General features: G+C 39.2%; 1 protein-coding gene across 1 annotated transcript in view; it reads right to left on the reverse strand.

Annotated features, from left to right (window-relative positions):
* Positions 1–1,596: 1,596 nt before the first annotated feature.
* Positions 1,597–22,175, reverse strand: part of LOC149226658 (uncharacterized) — a 230,011-nt gene continuing 209,432 nt past the window's right edge. Inside the window, exon 5 of the mRNA XM_089380260.1 lies at positions 1,597–2,339. Coding sequence (XP_089236386.1) covers positions 2,240–2,339 — 100 coding nt within the window. The 3' untranslated portion in view covers positions 1,597–2,239. The remainder of the gene's footprint in view (positions 2,340–22,175) is intronic.

The raw sequence follows: 22,175 nt of genomic DNA on the forward strand, positions 1-22,175 counted from the left end.
CCAGGTTTAAAGTTTTCCTTAAGAAGACAAACGAAGCTAGGGTTTGGAAGAAACACTATAGGAGAAAAATGATGCCTTGTTCTTGTGGTTCTTAGGTTTTGTAGCATTAGAAATCCTATTATTAATTGGAGTGCTTGATGTAGAGAAGATAGGGAAAGAATATTTTATTTCTCTTGTATGCAAGTGTGATGCAAGTCTAAGTGCCAAAGAGGACTCACTGGCATGTATATGTGCTAGTGGTGGATCTTTATTGGAGTAATTAACCTGGTTGAAAGTGATTCCTAGTGAGGAGTTGGTGGCTAGGGTTTGCTATTCATGGTGTATACACTAGATAGAGTTTGGAGGACGACTTGTACGAACATGTATTACATTGTTGGTATGTATAATAGTTTTAGTTTATGTATTAATGGACCATGTTTTGCTATCCAAACTTTGTGCATTCACAGATCCCTTCTCAACTTATGTTCGTATGGTAATTGAGTAATTTCTAGCGCTGGTTATGCATGTTGATTTTACATAACAATGAGTAGATTTTATTAAGTGAATTAACATATAGATGCTAGGTAGGCAGTTTTATGACTGTAATGAATATGTTGTGATAAGTATATTCGTATCTATTATATGTTGGGAACAATACCTTAAGCATGATAAAAAATTTCCTTTAAAGTACATATGTTTAGTGTTTATTTTCTTGGACTTCCTTATATATTTGGTTAAACCAGAGTGAAATATATATTACTATAATTTATATTTCAAATTTAATCTTTAAAAATTTCAAAATTAAATAAAAGTTCCAAAATTATATTAAAAATATTCTTGAAAAAATTCAACAAATTCATTAATAATAACTTTATCTTAAATATAGGCCCACGGGGCTTTGAATTGACAGTGAATGGGTGCATTGTTAAGGCACTCCTTGCGATAGGTCATTGGTTCAAATCCCCATGGGTGCTTACCTACCAAAAAAAACTTTATCTTAAATATGTAACACCGAAAAATTATGCACTAAAATAGCTCTACCATTTATTGACAAGATTTCTCATGGCAAGGTTTTGGTATTGCCTTATATGTTTGTACCTCTTATGCTACTTAAGGCTACTGTGGTAGAGACAAGAATGAAAGGGTATTACAATTTTTAAATCTTTCACGTATATCTGAATATTTGAAATAAATACCATATATAAATCATGGGAAAACTAGGAACTGTGGTAGAGACAAGAATGAAACATCTATTTGTTTTTCTTGGAAACTTAGTTTGGGGTATTACGATTTCTAAATCTTTCGCATCATTGATGGAGAATTATCACTATTGCAGAAAATTCTGTATATTTATAATTATATGTTGTTTTTGGTGTTAAGAATCACCATATAAATATTTCCTCTTCCTATTATTGGTGGAGAATTTATCGCTATTGCGGAAAATTCTGTATATTTATAATTATGTTGCTTTTGGCGTCAAGGATCACCATATAGATATTTCCTCTTTCCTATTATTGGTGGAGAATTTAGCACCATTGCAGGAGTTAGTATATTTATAATTATATTGCTTTTGGTAAAAATCACCACATAGATATTTGTGGATAATCCATTTTAATAACATTGAAAATTAATAAGTACATGTAAAATGAAGAAAAATATACCTTCGCATGGATATCATTCTTTCTTAAAGCCTTTCTGTTCTGACATTTTGCAATGCGATGCATTGCCAGTTCAAGAGATCAAATATTTATGGACTGCCGATACTCATTTTTTCTTCCTTAAATTGTTTCTAATGAGGTAGTCAATTACCATCACTTGCACCATCCCTGGCTCTGGTATTGACAAAAGTAGATATCCAGTAGGCCATAATGTTTACAAGAAACGTGTAAATGTTTTACCTAATGGTGGTAACGGTGGTATCAAATCAGCGGGCTGTGCTAGCTGTCTTCCACATTATCAGTGTGGAAGAACTGATTCACTTTACCCGCCTAATTATTAAGATAGATAGGATATGAATATCGGTCATATTTTCTCTACACCAATAGAAACCTCCTCTCCCTCTCCCTTATGGTCGAGCGGCATAACGGCACCTTTCCCTTATGGTCGAGCCTGCTTGCGCATCCTTATTCCATAGTTTTTCTATCAACTATTAGATAGATTTCATTTCTATCACCCACCTTCCTCGCTGGCTAGCATAATTATATATATAAGACGCGATATCACTCTTTATCTATGGCACCCTAACAAAGGGTTACAGCTTTTACCCTGATCGGAGGTTATAACAACCATTTTTCTTCTGTAAATCATCTTCCTTGTCAAAACAAGAAACCTTTCCCTGATTTGAGAAGTTTCCTTCTTTTCTGCAATAACCACAAATGAGAATCATAAGAAACTATTATTTCAACACTATCTCCTTAATGCTAACATGAGCATATTTGAAACTGCTATTTCATTGTCCACTCATCACTTATTATGGAACAACAGATATATGCAGAACATAAAACGAGGCTTAAATCAATTAAGCATGGTGATAAGTCAATTTCAATGATGGCCATGGAATTTAGCCCTAAAATTTTAAGCATTGTATAGGGCCAAAGCTTGACAGTGTTTATGAAATCTTGGCTAAGCGATGTTGAATGAGTGTAAAATTAAGTGATCAGAATTCATATGTAAATCCATGAATTTTGTAAAGAGTCCAAGTGGTATTGCAATGGCACAAGTATCAATGACTGGGAAGAGAGACCTATTCAATGTATTCATAAATGATATAAAACAGTTGGTACCTTTGCAAGAGGGAAATATTTCCAATGATGCTGTGAGAGAGTGAACTCTCTTCCTACATGATTTGGTTGGACACATTTGCCACTTGTGACAGTAATAAATATATTTTCATCAGGGATCATTCATAAAGGTAGATATATGTTGAAGGTTTATTTTTTATCTTTGCTTTGTTCCTCACATGATGAGCAATAAATAATTTTGTGATAGGATTATAATATTGAATTTACAAACATGGCCACATATCAGGATTGAAGGCCTCCAACATTGAGAATTTTGAATCTCAATGTAAGTTTTACTGCCATAGTGGCATTAGCATTATGGGTCAATAAAGAACAGAAATTGGAAAATTGTTGGGTTCTTGATTGCTTTGCTTTGGGAGGTAACGGCCACATCTTGATTCCAGTAAATTATATAGTAGTTAACAGTACAGATTTCCTGCTGATGGCATTTATTACTAAGCAACACGTACATGGCTACCAAAATGGGTTCACACCTTGGAAATCTGTGTACTTGCATGTAAAATTCTCAGCATGCCGGAAACAATGACTATATAGTATCCTTTTGACAAATATGTTCTTTCATGTTGCATTTATTATTAATTCAAGGAATGCAGGTTTTGTTGGACAAGCGAATAATTAACGAACAGAGTAAGTGTGTCATTGAGAATCATTAATGGCAATTTAACTAAAGGAAAAAGGATAGTTCCCGGCTAGAAGAGTTTGGCCGATATATGTGCAAAGTATGGGTTGGCCAACCGAGCAATTTATATTTTTGGTTGCCACGGGAAAATTTACGTTATGCCAACCTATGGGGTGTAAATGTGTTAGAAAACTTGCACAGATGAATCTAGCTAGTAAAAGCTTTGCTGAGCAAAAGCACTAAAAGAAAATCGAAAAAACAAAAGAATGATTCATTAGAAAATAGGTTACAATGCTCATGATATAGCATTACTGGGTGAAGATCCCAAGGTAATGCACCATAGTGGTAATCAATGAGAAGACTGAACACCTACAACAAGTTCCGGAGAGAACTAGCTAGTTGCGGAGTGAAAGAAGGAGAAAATCAGGGAGTAAATCATGCAGAAGAACTAACCAATTGCGGAGTTAAAGAAGGAGCAAATCAGGGAGTAAATCATGCAGAAGAACTAACCAGTTGCGGAGTTAAAGAAGGAGCAAATCAGGGAGTAAATCATGTAGAAGAACTAACCAGTTGTGGAGTTAAAGAAGGAGCAAATTAAGGAGTAAATCATGCAGAAGGAATCTTGCATGTAGTCCCATGCTCTAACTAAGAGTCCGCATGTAGGTGTGTAGTACTTCCAACACCCCCCCTGAACACCACTATGGGGAAAAATAGAAAATGGGCCCTGGCAACTAAGGCCAAAGGTCACCCAAAATACAGTGCAACTTGTACTAAAATTGAGGAAAGAGGGAAAACCTCATGGGAAAAACCCCACCTCAAAATACAATGTAATCAAAAGAAAAGAGGAAGAAAAGACAGTTGCTAAGTAACTGTGTCCTTCACTCCAAGACAATCGTGCAGAGAGCGAAACTTCTGCTCAGTGAATGTCTTGGTGAAGATGTCTGCAGTTTGTTCTGCTGAAGGACAGAACTGCAAATCAATGACCCGATCATGTACTAAGTCTCTGATGTAGTGCATATGGATCTCTATGTGCTTCGTCCGCTGCCGCTGTACTGGATCCCTGCAAAATTTGAGAGTGCTCTGGTTGTCACACCAGATGACAATGAGCTGGTGGAACTGGATGCCCAACTCAGTGAGGAAGTGTTGTAGCCACAGACCCTAAATGGTGATGTTGACTACTCCTCTGTACTCGGCCTCGGCTGAAAAGACAGCAATAGCAGCCTGCTTCTTGCTCGATCAACAGATAGGGCCAGAACCTATACTGAGTGAATATCCAGAGGTGGACTTGCGATCAATACTATCGCCCGCCCAATCAGAATCAGTGAAGCCAAGGAGATTCAATGCAATGCCTGCTGCATAGTGAATCCCGAAGGTGATGGTGCCCTGCACATATCGGAGGATGCGCTTGGCAACATTCCAGTGTAGCTCATGCGGCTCCTGCATGTATCTGGAAACTGCCCCTACTACATATGAGAGATCTGGTCTTGAGTGGGCGAGATAAAATAAGCTCCCCACTAGCTGTCGGTAGAGAGTGTTGTCAACTAATGGAGTGTCACCTCCATCCTCAAGGCGGACCCCAGACAGAAAAGGAGTCGGTGCTGGCTTGTAGTCAGTCATGTGAAATCTCTCGAGGAGATCTCGTGCATACTTAGCCTGAGAGAGTTTGATGCCTGTGGCATCCTGGCTGATCTCAAGACCAAGAAAGAAGTGTAATGGACCCATGTCCGTCATCAAGAACCTATCATGCAAGGCCCTCTTGACTGCAGCAATGGCTGAAACCGAGCTGCCGGTGATCAGGAGATCATCCACATACAAAACTAAGATAAGAAGAGAATCATGTGTCTTGAGCATGTAAACATTCGGATCAGACTTACATCTTTCGAAGTTTTGTGATAAGAGAAAAGAATCCATCTTCGCATACCAAGCTCTCAGGGCCTGCTTAAGGCCATAGAGAGATTTCTTCAGTCTGCAAACCAAAGATGAATCCTGAATGAAACCATGTGGCTGCTCCATGTAAATCTCCTCTGATAGGTCTCCGTGAAGAAAGGCATTCTTCACATCCATCTGATGTACTTCCCATCCCTGGGCAGCTGCAATGGCAAGTGTAAGGCGTATGGAATCCATCTTTGCCACTGGAGAAAATGTCTCGTCATAATCAATGCCATGCACTTGTTGGAAGCCTTTAGCTACTAGCCTTGCTTTCCGTCTGGTGATATTCCCATCTGCAGCACTCTTGGTCCTATAGACCCATTTGCATCGGACAAGTTTCCTCCCTGAAGGAAGGGGGACCAGATCCCAGGTCTGGTTCTCGAGGAGGGAGTTATACTCCTCCTCCATGACGGACTCCCAAGATGGATGCCCAACAGCCTCAGCGTAAGACTGTGGATCAGAAGACTGAACCAAATGACAATGCCAGGATGGCGATGGTTCAGTGGCAGTGAGGACAAGAGGAGGCTCAATAAACTCTGAGCTAGTCCTTTGCAGATCAAAATTATCCCCCACAAGACCATTTCTAGCAGTTGGGTGGTCTTGTGCATATATCTCACGTAAGCTCCTTGTTCTCTGATTTATGACAGGGGAATTTGATTCACTGCTGGAAGCCAGACCTGGGCTTGGACGTGGATCATCATACGCATGCACTGGATTTGTATCTGAAGACTCTGTCTCTGCATCTGCATGCTCTACCGCGGCATCTGCATGCTCTGTATCTGCATCTGCGTGTATTGAGTCATCATCTCGGACATGAGGTAGATAAAAGGTGTCTGCACGCGGCAATTGAGGTGCATGCGAGAGACTTTCCTCAAATTTGACACTTCACTCAATGATAAGCTTCTCCGTAGAGGAAATCAAGAGTCGGTATCCCTTCACACCATTAGGGTATCCAACAAAGATGCACTCAATGCTCTGTGGATCAGAGCTTTTCTCTTTTCAGAGGGGATCCTAGCCCATGCGCGGGAGCCGAAAACACGGAAGTGGGTGACCTCTGGTTTAGTGCCGCTCCAGGCCTCAAAGGGGGTCTGATCCTTGACAAACCTATGAGGAGATCTGTTCTGGATGTAGTTAGCACAATTAAGTGCTTTAGCCCATAGCTTATGAGGCAGTGACTTAGCATGCAACATGCAGGAAGCCATCTCTTTGAGAGATCGGTTCTTTCTCTCAGCAACTCCGTTCTGCTGCGGAGTGTATGGAACTGTGTACTGTAACTGTATGCTGGACTCAAGGCAAAGGTTCTGAAGTGTTGTGTTAACATATTCCCTCCCATTGTCTATACGGAGGGCTTTGATCTTTCTCTCTCACTGTGTCTCAACTAGTGCTTTGAAATCTTCAAAGTGCGCAAAAACTTCAGATTTGTTCCTGAGAAGATACACCCAAGTATACCGTGAGAAATCATCAATAAACGTAAGCACATACCTTGCTTTGTTGATGGAAGGATGAGGAAAAGGCCCCATGAGATCATTATGGATCAGATCTAGAGGAGAGGATGCTCTGTGAGTTTTGCCAGTGTCAACATTTCTCTAGGATGTTTGCCAAGGACACACCCTTCACAAACTCCATTGGAGAAACTGATATTTGGCAAGCCTTCCACCATCTCATGCTTGCTTAGTTGCTGCATATACCTGTAATTTAAGTGACCAAACCTCTCGTGCCAAAGCCTACTACTATCATCAGCATGTGTAAGCAATAAGGAGGATTCAGATTCAATAAATTCAGAAAATGTATACAGTCTAGCTCCACTATTTACCTCACTGGTTGCAATTTTGGAGCTGCTATGTAAGTCATATATGTTCACTACATCTGGAGTGAATTCCACTCTCTTTCCGGTGCCGGAATGAGTGATCTGATAAACTGAAAGCAGGTTTACCGAAAGTTTTGGAACATGAAGCACATCTTCAAAGCTTTTTTGTAAAAGTTCCACTCTACCTTTTCTGGTGACCTCAATAGGTGAGTCATCTCCCATGAGGATGGGAGGTCCTTTGCATGCATCCAAAGAGGTATAGACTTCCTTTGCAGTAGCCATATGATGTGATGCACCAGAATCTATAATCCATGCATCAGGGGAAGAATTAATTGCAACTAAAGCATGAAAATTGTTACCTTTCCCGTGTGGCAGATCCTCAGTGTTCTTCTTGGCGCCCTGAGGGATGTGATCCCCAAGGTTGTGCTTCTGAAGGATCTCTGCCATTTGGTCAATTTGTTTCTTCATTCAAGAGGGTTCTGGATGGAATCCTCTTTGACAGTAGGTGCATCTGTTTCCTTTCTTCCCTCTCTCATTTCTTGAGTCAGAGGAGTAATTGAAGGGTTTGGTGTACCCTTCCTTCTTTGGATGGGAATGCGCTTTTCCCTTGTCTTTTTGCTGCTAATTTTTCTTATTTGAATCAGATCTGTGATTTTTATTGTGGCTGCCATCATGCACAGCAAGTGCATGCGCTTTTGGAGGTTTGATTTTCCCCATGCCAATGAGTTTATCTTGCTCAAAAGTAAGGGACTCCATGAACTCTTTGAGAGAAGGCATAGTGTAGGATTTACCTGTTGCGAGCCTTACTGAATGAAATGTAGACACAAAGACGGAGTATTCCGGTCCGAGCTTTGACATAATAGAGAGAACTTGGCGACTCTCCTCCTTGGATTTGTCAATTCCACAACCCTTGAGTTGCAGCAATAGATCATTATATTTGGTGAAGAAGTCTTGAATTCTGTCATAGTTCCGTGGATCCAATGACAGCAGCTCCACTTCAAGCAGATGTCCTTTCATCTCATCCTGTTTCCCGTAGAGTTCTTCAACCTTTTTCCAAATCTCATTGGGAGTATTGCAGGCAGATAGATGAAACTGCAACTCTGGAGAGATGCACATGCATATGGATCCGTGAGCCTCATCCATACGGTTGAGGTACTTGGATTTCTCTATGGCTAAAGTGGGTTCCACTTCTGCAGCCATGGTAATCTTGTACAACCCTTTTTGACGAAGGTATCGAGCCATTTGGTCCTTCCATTCGTGATAGTTGTACGGTGTTAGGATCGATGCTTTGGGAAACTCCATTTTTCTGTCGATCTTCGATCTCCAAGCTGTAATACCTGCAAAATAAAGCACTGGTGCGCTTGTTATCTAGCAGCCTGTGGGCTCTGATACCATGTAAATGTGTTAGAAAACCTGCACAGATGAATCTAGCTAGTAAAGGTTGAACACACAGCTTTGCAAAGCAAAAACACTAAAAGAAAATCGAAAGAACAAAAGAATGATTCATTAAAAAATAGGTTACAGCGCTCATGATATAGCATTACTGGGTGAAGATCCCAAGGTAATGCACCATAGTGGTGATCAATGAGAAGACTCAACACCTACAACAAGTTCCGGAGAGAACTAGCCAGTTGCGTAGTGAAAGAAGGAGCAAATCAGGGAGTGAATCATGCAGAAGAATTAACCAGTTGCGGAGTTAAAGAAGGAGCAAATCAGGGAGTAAATCATGTAGAAGAACTAACCAGTTGCGGAGTTAAAGAAGGAGCAAATTAAGGAGTAAATCATGCAGAAGGAATCTTGCATGTAGTCCCATACTCTAACTAAGAGTCTGCATGTAGGTGTGTAGTACTTCCAACATGGGGAACTAGGGAACCTTACAATTCTAAATAGTCGCAAAATTCTCCTATTTACACACAATTTTATGATTGTAATCACTTGAAACTATTATACAATATATTTTGGCTTTTGCATTTTGAGGGAGGGCTTCCTTTGAGGTGTTTTCTTTTTCTGGCCATTGTTTTTGGAAAGATTGAGCCTTATATTACGAAATTACAAGATATTTCATTTAAGACTCCGACTTCTTTTGCTCGTTTCAAACTTGTTTCTATAAGTCTTCCTTGCAAAAGGGTATCACCCTCCATAATCGATGTAATGACCTCTACTGCGGTGAAATTTTGCATAGCATATTATAACAATAACAATCTTGTGTGTGGGTGAAATTTAGGATATTATACTACATATTTTTGTGGCTTTGGGTGGTGATATGCATGGCTTTTGCAGGCAATGACCCTAATAATTATCTTTTTATTGGAGCTTATCACTTCTTACTGAAGTCCAACCATAAGGGCATCGAGTTTCTTGTTTAGACTTGGATGGGCATTAGTTGGTTGTTTGCTGTTGATAACATATGTAAAGGTTGAAAAAATAGTTGTAACATGAACAAAATAAACCTCAGATTGGATGCTTATGCGATTCATGATTTAAGCAAAGATCTTCGGGACAAATCACATAGAAATCTTAGGGTTGACCCATTTTGAACCTCTATTGAAGTTCATCATCTTAACATAAATTGATACTTAAGCACAAGTCATAAGTCAAAAGGAGATTAAAACCACTTAAAGGGGTTTATAATTAGAGAAATTCTCTATATAAGAAGGCAAATACTCCTTTTTCATTCTCTTGCTTGAATGGAGAAATTCTCATATTTAATTGGGTTGTATAGAGATTTTGGAGATCCGTTACTACCTTATTTTGCTATCCAGATTTGGCCTTGAATCTTCAAGAGGTTGGTGTACAAGATTGATCACCTCCTCCTTCATGTTGATAAGATGAACAATATAAACAAAGACTATAATATATACACTTTTATTATGAAATGAAGTCATTGTATACAATGAAGGAAATCTGCTTTTATTACATCAACCTGGTGGTTATATTACCTAATTGCCTTGTTTACTTATTAATAATAAAAACCCAATATCAGTTTATTAAAGTCATTGATAGCACTATAACATCTTAACCTTAGTATTAAAGTGTTAATACTCCAATACACCCACTCCTTCCCTCCCTTAACAAGACAATACTTATATCCGAAAGATTTAGACAAGCCAATACTACTTTTATCTATTACCCCCTTTAAATCAAAGCTTAAAAACACTCTCACTCTATTTCCATATCTTGGATCCTTGTGTTGGTGTTGTTGCTGCAAAATCTAGTAGGCCTTGTGCGGGGACTTACAAGGTGAGGGCCATACCCTATGGCAACAATGAGGAAGGCTTGCCACTATCACCTCAACAATCTTCCTCTTGTTTAGTGGAATTTCACCACAAAGGAGGCTTCCTTGTATTCACCTTTAAGGGTTTTCTAACTAGGGGGATCAAGGTGATATGAATAACCTAGGGAAAGACACCTTAAAGTTGAAGTAGGCTCAAATCTTCCCTAGAAAGGAACAAGTATTCTAACCCTAGACTAGCTAAGGACTACTACAAGCTAGGGCTTATCGATATGCAACGATAAAAGAATATCTACACATGTAGAAGTTAAAGAAAGGATTTCCTTAAAGATTAAAATCAATAAAGTAATTGCAATGACCCACCTACAATTACAAACAGAATGCAAATATTAGCATACATACAGGGCATCCATATGATAGGTACATATGCATGAACTGCATGTATTGCACTAGTATACATACTAGCTAAAATTGGAAAATTTCTAAGCTAGGGTAATGAATTGATTATCGAAATAAATTCATATCTCACCGGAATATAATGAATATATCAAGTTAGGTACTTGATATGTATACCACCCTTATATACATATATATGTATGATAATCCTTAATCAAAAGAAAATATAAAATATAGTGAATTATGAAGTAAATTTATTTAATTTACAAATTTAATTTGATTAAAATAAATAAAATAATTTAATTCTAAATAAGATAATTTAATTAAAATTATAAATGAAGTAAATTAATTTAATTAAAAGATTAATTAATAAAATAGTGTTAACCCTAACTAAACTAATAAATCAAATTAATCCTACGCAACATATATTTTAAAGGTGAACCTACTCAATCAAATCTTACAAAGTCAAATAAGGTTCAAGTCGATAGAAGGGCATGCTGAGTTCCACGTAACAGGGACAAAGACACTAAGACAGGAAAGGGAAGAAAGGTGGTGGTTCTGAGAAATATAAGGAGAAGGGGGTGCCATTTAGAAAGAGATCTTTTGGGCCTTTGGGGTTGTTAATTTTAGATAACAGTGGTATGTTCTATGCTTAGCACAATTTACTTCAATGTTCCTTTAGCAGCCCAATGACAATTTCCAATTATTTTCAGTAGCAATCACATTAACCATTAATCACATTGACAGTAAATGCAGATAGAACATAAAAACATATGCAAAAGACAAGCCAAGACAAAAAGACACCAAATTTGGCGGATGCCATGGATAAACCCCAATGTGGGGAAAACTCTTTGATCAAATCTTCTTATTATTCAAGAGTTCAGCAAAGAGAGAGAGTACAAAAATCAAATTCACTTGCCCATTACATAGTCAAATCAGCCTTGTAAAATTCTGCAATCAACTGCAGTCAAGCTTTCCCTAACTAGAAAGTCAACACTGGTCAAAACCACAGCAAAACTTCAACAATGCATCTCAGTCTTCCTTGGTCAAACTCAGCCTAAAGAGGAGGTCAAATTCTGCCCAAAACAATTCGGTCAAACTCGATCAAAGGAGAGAGAAAATATGTTGTGATTTTTTGCGGTCAAAACAAAAGTCAACTTGAAGTCAACACTGGTCAACATTCCTAGAAAACCTCGATTTTTGTGCCCAAAAATGTGGCCTAAGAAGATCGAACTTTAGCCCTCAAAAATGTAGTCAAACATGGTCAATATCCATTTGGTCAACGCTGTCTTGAAACTCTGAAAATTTGGCCTGCAAACTTTCCCAAAAATTCATCCTTCGTCCACACATGTGAGAGAGAGAGAGATGATCACCAAGCTGTATGAACCAATCTGATTAGGAGAGAGAAGAGTGATGTCCAAATGGGGAGAGAGGTCACTCCTATTTATACAATTTGATGAGGATGAAAGGACACATCTATTGGGCTTCTTGAGACTACATTAAGTTGAGGCCGACCTTAACAATTTGTGCATGTGAGAGAATAAATTCAAAGTTTCACTTCTGCTTGTCTGAATGAGATGATCTTTATATCAAACTTGGAACTCTCAAAAAGAGGAATCCAATGCAATAATCATCTTCATCATATGAGTTTTCCCAAGGAGGAATTTGGCATTAGCTGCCAATTTTAACACTCCCTCTCAGCTATGGAGAATTCCACCTGCCAATCCATCTGTCATCATCATGTGATCCTGTCATCATGTACCATCTCTGTCATCACTTCTCTGCTCTACTCTGCTGAACCATGAAGTAATAATGAAGAAGAAGTGAACGAGAGTGAGTCACAAGACCTTACCACTCTCCACTAATAAAAGTCAGTCCTTGATCCCAAATCAAGTTGTTGAACACCATGCATCCTATTCATAGGGAGCACGGCAATACACGATGCGTTGATCGGTAGTGCTATGGTCCCTAACCGCTTTTCCCAACTCATTGGCCAGATGAGAGGTAATTCCCATGAGTCCCAGACTCCATGGGTAGGATGTATGCTGGAGCATCAGCAGGAGAAGGTGAACCACTCATCCTTGCATATGTCAATCGTAGGAGAAGGTGAACCACTCACCCTACATACATGTGTCCGCAATCGTAGGGGAAGGTGAACCACTCACCCTACACACATGTCAACCATCATGGGGTGTCATAGGGGAAGGTGAACCACTCACCCTGTACATAACACACCACTAGGAGAAGGTGAACCACTCACCCTATGGTCACTCATAGCTCCAAGAAGTACCCCAAGCTCCCAGGAGCTCTCAGAGCTCAGTGTCCAACTCGTGTGGGACCGTCATAGGAGGGTCTTTCCACGACTCCAAGTCTCACTCGGAAGGCTAAGAATTTGAATTTCCCCAAAGGCTTTGTGAGAATGTTTGCAACCTGCTCATCCATATTGATGTGGTGGAGCCTTATTGATCCCCATTGTACCATATCCTGGATAAAGTGGTACCTAATATCAATGTGCTTAGAGCAGTCGTGGAACACGGGATTCTCTGAAAGGAAAATCCCACTCTGGCTGTCGCAGAAGATCAAGGTGGTATCTAGAACGTGCTCAAATAGCTCACTGAAGAGCTTCCTCAACCAAATAGCTTCACAATAGGCCATACTCGTAGCAAAGTATTTGGCCTCGGTGGTGCTTAAAGCAACTGATTTCTGCTTCCTGCTCATCCAAAATATTGAAGTAGACCCTAAAGAGAAGCAACACCCAGATGTGCTCTTACAATCCACCACACTACCAGCCCAGTCAGTGTTTGTATATCCATGTAGCCTCAAATTCCCAGTAGTGTATCTTAGTCCATAGTGGATTGTGCCTTGAAGATATCTCAAGAGATTCTTAGCAACAATCCAATGAATGTGATAAGGCTCGACCATAAATTGACTCAATGTGTTCACAATGAAGCATATGTCAGGACGAGAGTTTACCAAGAACATCAAGCCCTCCACAAGTTGACGATACTCGGAAGGGTTTGCTAATCCAAGCCCAGCAGCGCTTCCACATAGCTTCTTGAAGTTGAGTTCCATCAGAGTAGACACAAACTTGCAATCCACCATCCCACATCTCTCAAGCAGCTTCACAATGTATTTTCCTTGAGAAAGGAAAATGTCACCTGGCTTTTGCCAGACCTCCAGCCCTAGGAAATAGTGCATCAGTCCTAAGTCTTTCATCTCAAATTCAGAAGCCAATTCCCTCTTGCATTGATGAATGAGAGGGTCATCACTTGTCAGAAAGAGATCATCCACATAAAGGACCAGAATGAGAGGCCTGTCCATTTCAACGTTTAAGTATAGGTTCAGCTCAGCTTCACTCCTTGTAAATCCTAGCTTCATAAGATAACTACCTATTCACTCATAACAAGCCCTAGGGGCTTACTTCAACCCATAGAGAGATTTCTTCAACCTGCATACATGTGTCTTACGATCTTGAACTTCGAACCCCTCGGGTTGTTCTACATAGACTTCCTCCTTAAGCAAGCCATGCAAGAAGGCAGTTTTGACATCCATTTGGTGTAGGCTCCATCCTTGCGAAACAACAAGGGCTATGATCAAACGGATGGTGGTATATCGGGCAACCGATGCAAATATCTCATCATAGTCCACTTGTTAATTTTAGGTATGTTCTATGCTTAGAGCAATTTATTTCAATTTTCACAGTTAGCTCAATATCTTTTCCAAATTAGCAATCACATCAGCATTAAGTAAACTGCAAATAGAACATAAACATAAATCGCAGAAGACAAGCCAAGACAAGAGGACACCAGATGTGGCGCTAGCCAAGGACAAACCCCAATGTGGGGAAACCCTTGATCAATTCTTCTTATATGTTCTTCAATAGTTCTGCAGAGAGACAGAGAGAGTACGTTTACAACAGAAGTCAACACTTTGACTTATACAGATAAGAGCATAGATCATCTTTAAGAAGATGATACATGAGATCAGTTGAAGACATGTTGCTTCAACTAATTCTCCAAGGTGACTCCTTCACCTATCGTTGTGCTGCATTTCGTCATCATGTTGCACCTCACCGCGATGCACCCATCATCACTATGCTGCGTCTCATCACGCTTCATTAATCATGATTGTACCCATCACTGTACTACATTATGTGCCATTGTTGCAACATGTTGCCATCCTGACCTATGTGTTGGCTGCACCTTGCTTGCTTGTTGTCCCTTGTTTGCTTGTTGTCCCTAGCATGCTTGTTGTCCTTAGCATGCTTGTTGTTGCATGCTAGTTGTCCCTTGCATGCTAGCTGTAACATTGCATGCTTGGTGTATTTGCTGCTAAGTACCATACAACTGTCCCAATGTTAGTTAGATGTCCCTTGCATGCTGCTCTCCTTCGGAGACAGATGCCCCAACTGTTTTTGCAGTTCTTGGTAGTTCTGGCAGTTTCGGTTGTTCTCGGCAGTTCCCGCAGTTTCGGTTGTTCCCGGCAGTTCCGGCAGTTCCGGTTGTTCCCGACAGTTCTGGCTTTTCCAACAGTTCCAGCGTTTCTAGCTTTTTTGGCAGTTCCGGCTTTCTGCCATCTGGATCAGGGCAACGTTATTCCTTAGGATCTCTCCTCCTACTAAAACCCAAAGACAAGTAGAGAGGAAAAGATCCCAAGTGTGTTGAAATGACTTGAAGGCCACCTCTATTTATACTAAAACGTTGAGCACATGTGGGGTTTATTTGGTTGTTGGCCGACCTTGATGAATTGTCTTATAATGCAAATAAATTCATAACTCCATGAATACTTATCGAAATTGGATGATCTTTAGATCAATCCTACACTTCTCGATGAGAGGGATCCAAGAAAAATATCAACTGCCATAAATAAGATGACCCACATGGAGTTTGGCCCTAGTTGCCAATTTTAACACCACTCCTTCCTTTTGAAATAAGCCTCGAGAAACGAACCTGGCTTTAAACTTTTCAGCACTCCCATCAGCTCCATGTTTTATTTTATAAAGCCATTTTGAAGTGACGAATGACTTGTCCTTGGGTCTAGGAACCACATCCCAGACATCATTCTTCATGATCGACTCATATTCCTCGTTCATTGCATCCTTCCAAACTTGGTGCTTCACGGCTTCTTCGAATGTACATGGCTCAGATTGTACAATGGTACTCATGGTAGCTAAGTACCCTTGGTACCTATTCGGCTTCTTGCTTTCATGAAATGTTCCCCTTGGTGCAACATGTCTCTTGGCATCTTCAAGAGTATCTTTGAGCCACAAAGGTCTTTTTCTTGAAGTAGAGGGCTCACTAGGAGGTGGATCAATGGGATCCATCGGACCTTCAACATCGGGCATCAGATCATCAGTCGGAGATTCATCCTACTTTCCTGCATCATCATCATTGTCCTTCCTAGGGATAGGAAGATCTCAGACTTTCCCAAGGGCAGAATCTTCATCGAAAGTGACATCATGACTTATTTCCACTTCTCTTTGACCAGGCACATAGATTCTATATGCCTTTGAAGTTTCATTGTAACCCACAAACGTTCCTTTCTTCCTAGATGCATCTAGATTGTTTCTTTTCTCATTCAGCACATGAAAATATACAGGACAACCAAAAATTCTAAAATAGGAAACATCAGGTTTCTTACCGATGAAAACTTCTTTGGGTGTCTTGAAGTCCAATGATTGATGTGGGCATCTATTTTGAACATACACAGCAGTGTTGGAAGCTTCTCCCCATAAGAACTTTGGTAGGTCTTGGTCATGAAGCATGGCAGGGGTGGCTTCTGTGATCGTTTGATTCTTCCTTTTGAAAACTCCATTTTTCTCAGGAGTATATGTAGTAGTGGTCTCCCTCTTAATGCCAACTTCTCTACAATAGTCATTGAATTCATTTGACTCATATTTGGTTCCATTATCGGTCCTCAATATTTTGATCTTCTTCCCTGTTTGATTCTCGACCAAGGCTTTGAAAGAGCAGAACCATTTGAACACTTCGTCCTTCTTCTTTAAGAAATAGATCCATGTTTTGCGAGAGAAGTCATCCACAAAAATTGCATAGTACAAATATCCTCCCAAAGATGTTACGGGCAACATACCTGATAGATCATAATGGACCAATTGAAGAATATCGGTAGTTTGACTTTCACTTGAGGGGAATGGTCCCCTTGTATGTTTTCCAGCTGCACAACCCTGACAAACTCCTTCATGATCTAAGTTGAATTTGGGCATACCTGTGACCATCTTCCTTACATCAGGTAAGGCTTTGTAATGAAGGTGAGCAAATCTTCGGTGCCATAATTTAGATTGAAGAGAAGTATCGCAAGTCATTGCTCCCAACGAACTTCCTCCAACCTAATAGAGACCTTCAACCCTAAATCCAAGTGTGAATGCATCTTTCAGGTTCCTTTGCCAAACACGAACCTTCCCATCAACGAATTTCACCTTCAAACCTTTATCTTCCATCACAGAAATAGAGACCAGGTTCTTTTTCAAATTAGGTACATACAACACTTCTTGTAAATGAAGGATTCAACCTCAATTTAAGTGAAGAGTGACAGTCCCAATTCCTTTCACGGGAAAAGTGGCATTATGCCCAAGTATAATCTCCATATTTGTCTTATTTTCAATTAAATTTGAGAGGGCCTCCTTGTACCCAGTGAAATGCTTTGAGGCACCACTATAAATCAACCAATGATCTAATGTATCTGGAGGAGAGGCGGTGGTGAGGTTAGAAATAAGATAAAATTATTTTTTCTTTTCTACAACATTAGCTTCTCGATACCTAGAGTTTCTCGACTTTTTGGGAGGACGACCATTTCCATATCGAGCAGCGGGAGCATTCCTCTTTCCTTTGTTGTTGAACCTATTGTTCGTTTGATTTCCATTGCCTTTGTAGTTGTTGTTATTATTGTCATCATATCTTGGAGTATCCTTCTTGCGAGGGCATTCTCTAGCAAAGTGGCCAAACCTGTTGCAATTGAAGCATATTCCTTTTCTTCCTTCTTTGAATCTTGGCTTGAACCCTTGACCTTGTCTTCTTGGACCAACATTGTTCTTCCTCTTTGCATGAGCAGAGAAGGCAGTAGGATTGTTTCCATTTGAGGGCTTGTCTCTTTCCATCATCCTAATTTCTTCTTGAGTGCATCTAACCAATAATTCATCAAATCCCAAAATCCTATCATTCTTTAGAATGGTAGTATTAAACACATCCCATTCTCTTGTAAGACCTCCAAGTGCAATAAGAGTGAGCTCCCTATCACCAACAACTTCTCCAATAGATAGGAGATCATTCTTGATTTCGGTAATCCTCATGAAGTAGGATTGAATGGATTCTCCTCTATCCATCTTGATGTCTTTCAACTTGTTCTTGAGAAAGAGAACTTGATTTGCATTATTTACTTTGAACATCCCAACCAGCTTGTCATACATCTCCTTAGATGTTTCCAAATCAGAAATATAGGCAACCAAAGGCTTGTGAATAGAATCAACAATAATTTTCTTAGCTTTAACCTCACCTTTCTTGTACTTTGTTTTTGCAGCAGCAGGTGCACTTGAAGGAGGCTCCACCACTCTTCCTTTGACATAGTCCATAGCATCATTTTCTTCCAAAGTCAAATCTAGAGACATCTTCCATGCATGATAGTCAGATTTGTCCTTAATCTTGTCCTCGGATTTGAAGTAAGATGTTGTCGTCATTGAGATTAGTTCCAAGTTCTTGTCCAACAACTTCCCATAGTGATTTCTTTTCCTCACTCTTGCTTGGGCTTTGTCTTCACCTGAGCTATGATACCATGTTAATTTTAGATAACAATGGTATGATCTATGCTTAGCACAAGTTACTTCAATGCTCCTTTAACTTATGAGGGGAAAAATGATTTTTCCAACCCTCAAGACACTTTACATCATAATTTTCATATCCTTTACATCATAAGGGGGAAAACCTATCTATAACAGACTCTCACAGACTACCCATTTCTACGACACAAATATAATCCAACAGACCAAGCAATTTGTAATAAAATAACCTAACCAAATAGTTAGGATTATTCCCAAATCACTTTCACATAGACTCGATTTATAACACTAGGATTTGCCTAAGATTCCAGTGACAAGATACATTCCGGCTTTGGGGTGAGACTGAAGGAAAACTCTACCGACCATCCGAGAATGGATAGGTTTACCTAGGCAATTACATACATGACACAAATCTACTGAGATTATTTACATCATATACATGCAGAATGGGTTTACATTGTAATATGATATCAGGTTGATGATGATAGCTGGACGGCACAACACATCGATCAGGCGCTATCCCTTCTGCGAAAAAGGGGGTGTACTGCTATGGGTCGTTGACACGTAGTGGTCAACATCTGGCTCTACTTGGAGACACGTTGCTGCATCGGAGGAATGTGAGAATCCAGAATCTGCATCCATGCAACACACAATTTAACATAAGTAGCGTCCATCCAAAAATCATCATATAACATTAAGCACAGGAAAGATATAATCTCTTCATTTATTAACTACCCTAATAACATGAAAAACACAAATCTAACTACAAAATGAAATACTGAAATAACAGGGTATAAGGTTAGAAATACAATACAAAGACACCCCATGGCATCAAATGTGTTCAATATAGTGCATACTGAGCATTTGCCTGCGTTCAGGAAAATCTGCTGGTTGTTTCTCAAATGTGCCATGTCCAATCCCACACACAATAGGACTTTTTCCTATCCAAAAATCAAGTTGCTTGCGGCCATCAAATGCATCAAACCGCTTTCTCATTCTCTTTCTCTTGCGCTTTTTCTTTGTGGCAGGCTGTATCACTGATGATGTGGAACATTCTACTTCAAAACTCTCAAATGAAGTACGTAATATATGCATGACATGTCTTTCTTCATTCTGCATCTGCTCTGTCAAGAATGAAGGATAAGTCTCATAGGTGTTATAATCTTTAACTTAATCTTTTATCACTGGTGGATTAACCATGTGAGAATCAACCTAATTCTTATTAATTTTCATTTTATCCGGGTCACCTTCAATTAGCCACTTTTCAATGGAACAAATGACCTCCTCATAATAAGATGGAGCTCGTTGCAACAGACAAGGAGGCTTATGATCTGTTGACGTTTCCTTGTTTCTTTCATCCTATGACTGTGAAAATTTTATCACTGCAGCAATTGATTTACTTTTCCTACTTATTTCATCATAAGTTATTCATGAAATTACTTCAACAAACATTAAAATAAATATTGTTGCAGATATTACACTGTAATACAAAAACAAACATATGCACACATTGACACAGTTATTTTGGACTAATGTCCCTGGAAAAATCCAATCATGGAAGCATCAGAACAAGAGCTCATGACATCACCATGGGAATCATAAAAGACAAAATCCACGGCAGACAAACATGAAGGATATAGCTCTTGGGAACCTCAATGGACATTTAAGGAAAAAATGATCGAGGACAAGACTTATCATACATCAATTCAAAAAGGAAACATTTGCAAGTTGGGGATATACAAGATCCTCAAAATTCTTTGATGGAATACTCATCGAAGGGCTCAGGAAACAAGTGTTTCAACAAGAACTCCAACTTATGGAATCCATGAGATAATGATGTGATGACATGAAGAATATCAAGGGATTGAAGATCTCTTCAATCAAGGAAGCTGCTAGATGATGGCCTCGATGACCTAAAGATAAAATGAGGTATGTATATTTATATTTAAATTTTTATAATGTCATGTCATATGGTTACATGTAATATGGATCATTACTTCTATCTTAAGAAGCATGGTAGAGGGAAAAGGATCTCCTCCTCTGCAAGGATGCAAAAAGGCATAAATCACACTAGATGAAATCAACATAATATGTCCTCATATGAAAGATGAGGTGATTGACTACAATGAAGAAACTCTGATTAAAAGCTGCTGAGAATGGAATGTGTGAGGAAGGAATAGATCGTGAGATATGCAATCATAATGAAGGCAATCAACATCCAAATGACCAAGAATATTTGAATAAGAAATCTCCTGGAAAGATATGAAGATTTTGATGAAACTCTGAAAAAGATGAAGATCCTTGACAATGGATATCTTTGGGAGATATGTCAATATGTGTTCAGGATGTTGATACCTACAAGAAGATGTCATGATGAAGAGCCATCTCGTAAGGTATGATTTAATTTAATATAATGTTTTAATTTCTTGAATAATATCTGGATGAGTTCATGCAGGGCTACTAGAACAAGACTTGTAAGTACAAGTGCAACCAACATTCATGCGATGGATGGAAACTCCTGAAAGAAGCATGGAGAGAAAAGTATCCATATGAAGAAGGTTCCAGATATGTACCAAGAAGGCCACTTTCCATGAAGAAAGGAATGACATGACAAAATAAGAAGGAAAGTGATCGATGATTGTTGCCCTACAAGGAAAAATCTCAACTAAATTTCATGACATCAAGGAGAGAAGTTGATCAAGCAGGTGAAGGACCCATAACGAAAAAGTTGTTGATATATAGAAAAATCCCTAGCTAAGAAGTAGCTCTGACAGGTCCCTAATCAAGAGGGAGTTTGAATTAAGATCACCCTTGATTACAAAGGAGTGACAATTGTGTTTTTCCATGTCATGTGTCATGCACTAGACCAAGACTAACAGTTGTAAGTCTAGATGAAGGCTATGAATGGAAATGTAGACACATGATAGACACAACATTCTTGTTCTCACCTAGGAAGAAAGAATGGAGGGTTGGGTATTCATTTGGCATCCTATAATCTTTGAGGACATGTAGGGCATCCACGATAAGAGTTGGCAAGAGAACCGATATTCTTTGAGGGTTGGGAACCTAAGATAAGAATAATCCTAGAAGGTCATACTCAGTGAACACCCGGGTGGGTATGTACCTTGAGACACAATGATGAAGGTGTCTATAAATCATTGGTCTCATCAGCATTGTAGCTTATAGTCTCATGGAGAGATGGAGTTGTTATTCAAGGCCTTACACTGTGACAATGTTGATTGATATGATGCTATACAGATGGGATTACCAATCTAATTCTTCTTATGAGAAATTCTTCAGATTGAGAATGACAAAGTACCATTATAAATACCTCCCTAGTTAAGAGGGAGTGTTGAAGAAAGTGTAACTAGGTTCGGTATTTACAAATGTAATTTTGATCTTTGTACTTGTCAAGAAAAAGAAATATTATTTTTGTAAAATTATAAGAATGAGTTTCTTGCTCATTCCATAGGTCTAGGAAAGTCAAAGAGTCAAAGACATATGTAAAGAGCTCTTCCTGAGCATATATGTAATATATACAAGTCTGTAAAATGGTGTCTAACAGCCCTCCAGTAATGACAAGCACAATCCTCTTCACGTCGGCCAACAAATGAATTAAATAG

This window comes from Pinus tabuliformis, chromosome J, assembly GCF_031772625.1.
Source record: "Pinus tabuliformis cultivar Carrire ecotype Pingquan chromosome J, CPIR1, whole genome shotgun sequence".
Classification (NCBI taxonomy): Eukaryota; Viridiplantae; Streptophyta; class Pinopsida; order Pinales; family Pinaceae; genus Pinus; species Pinus tabuliformis.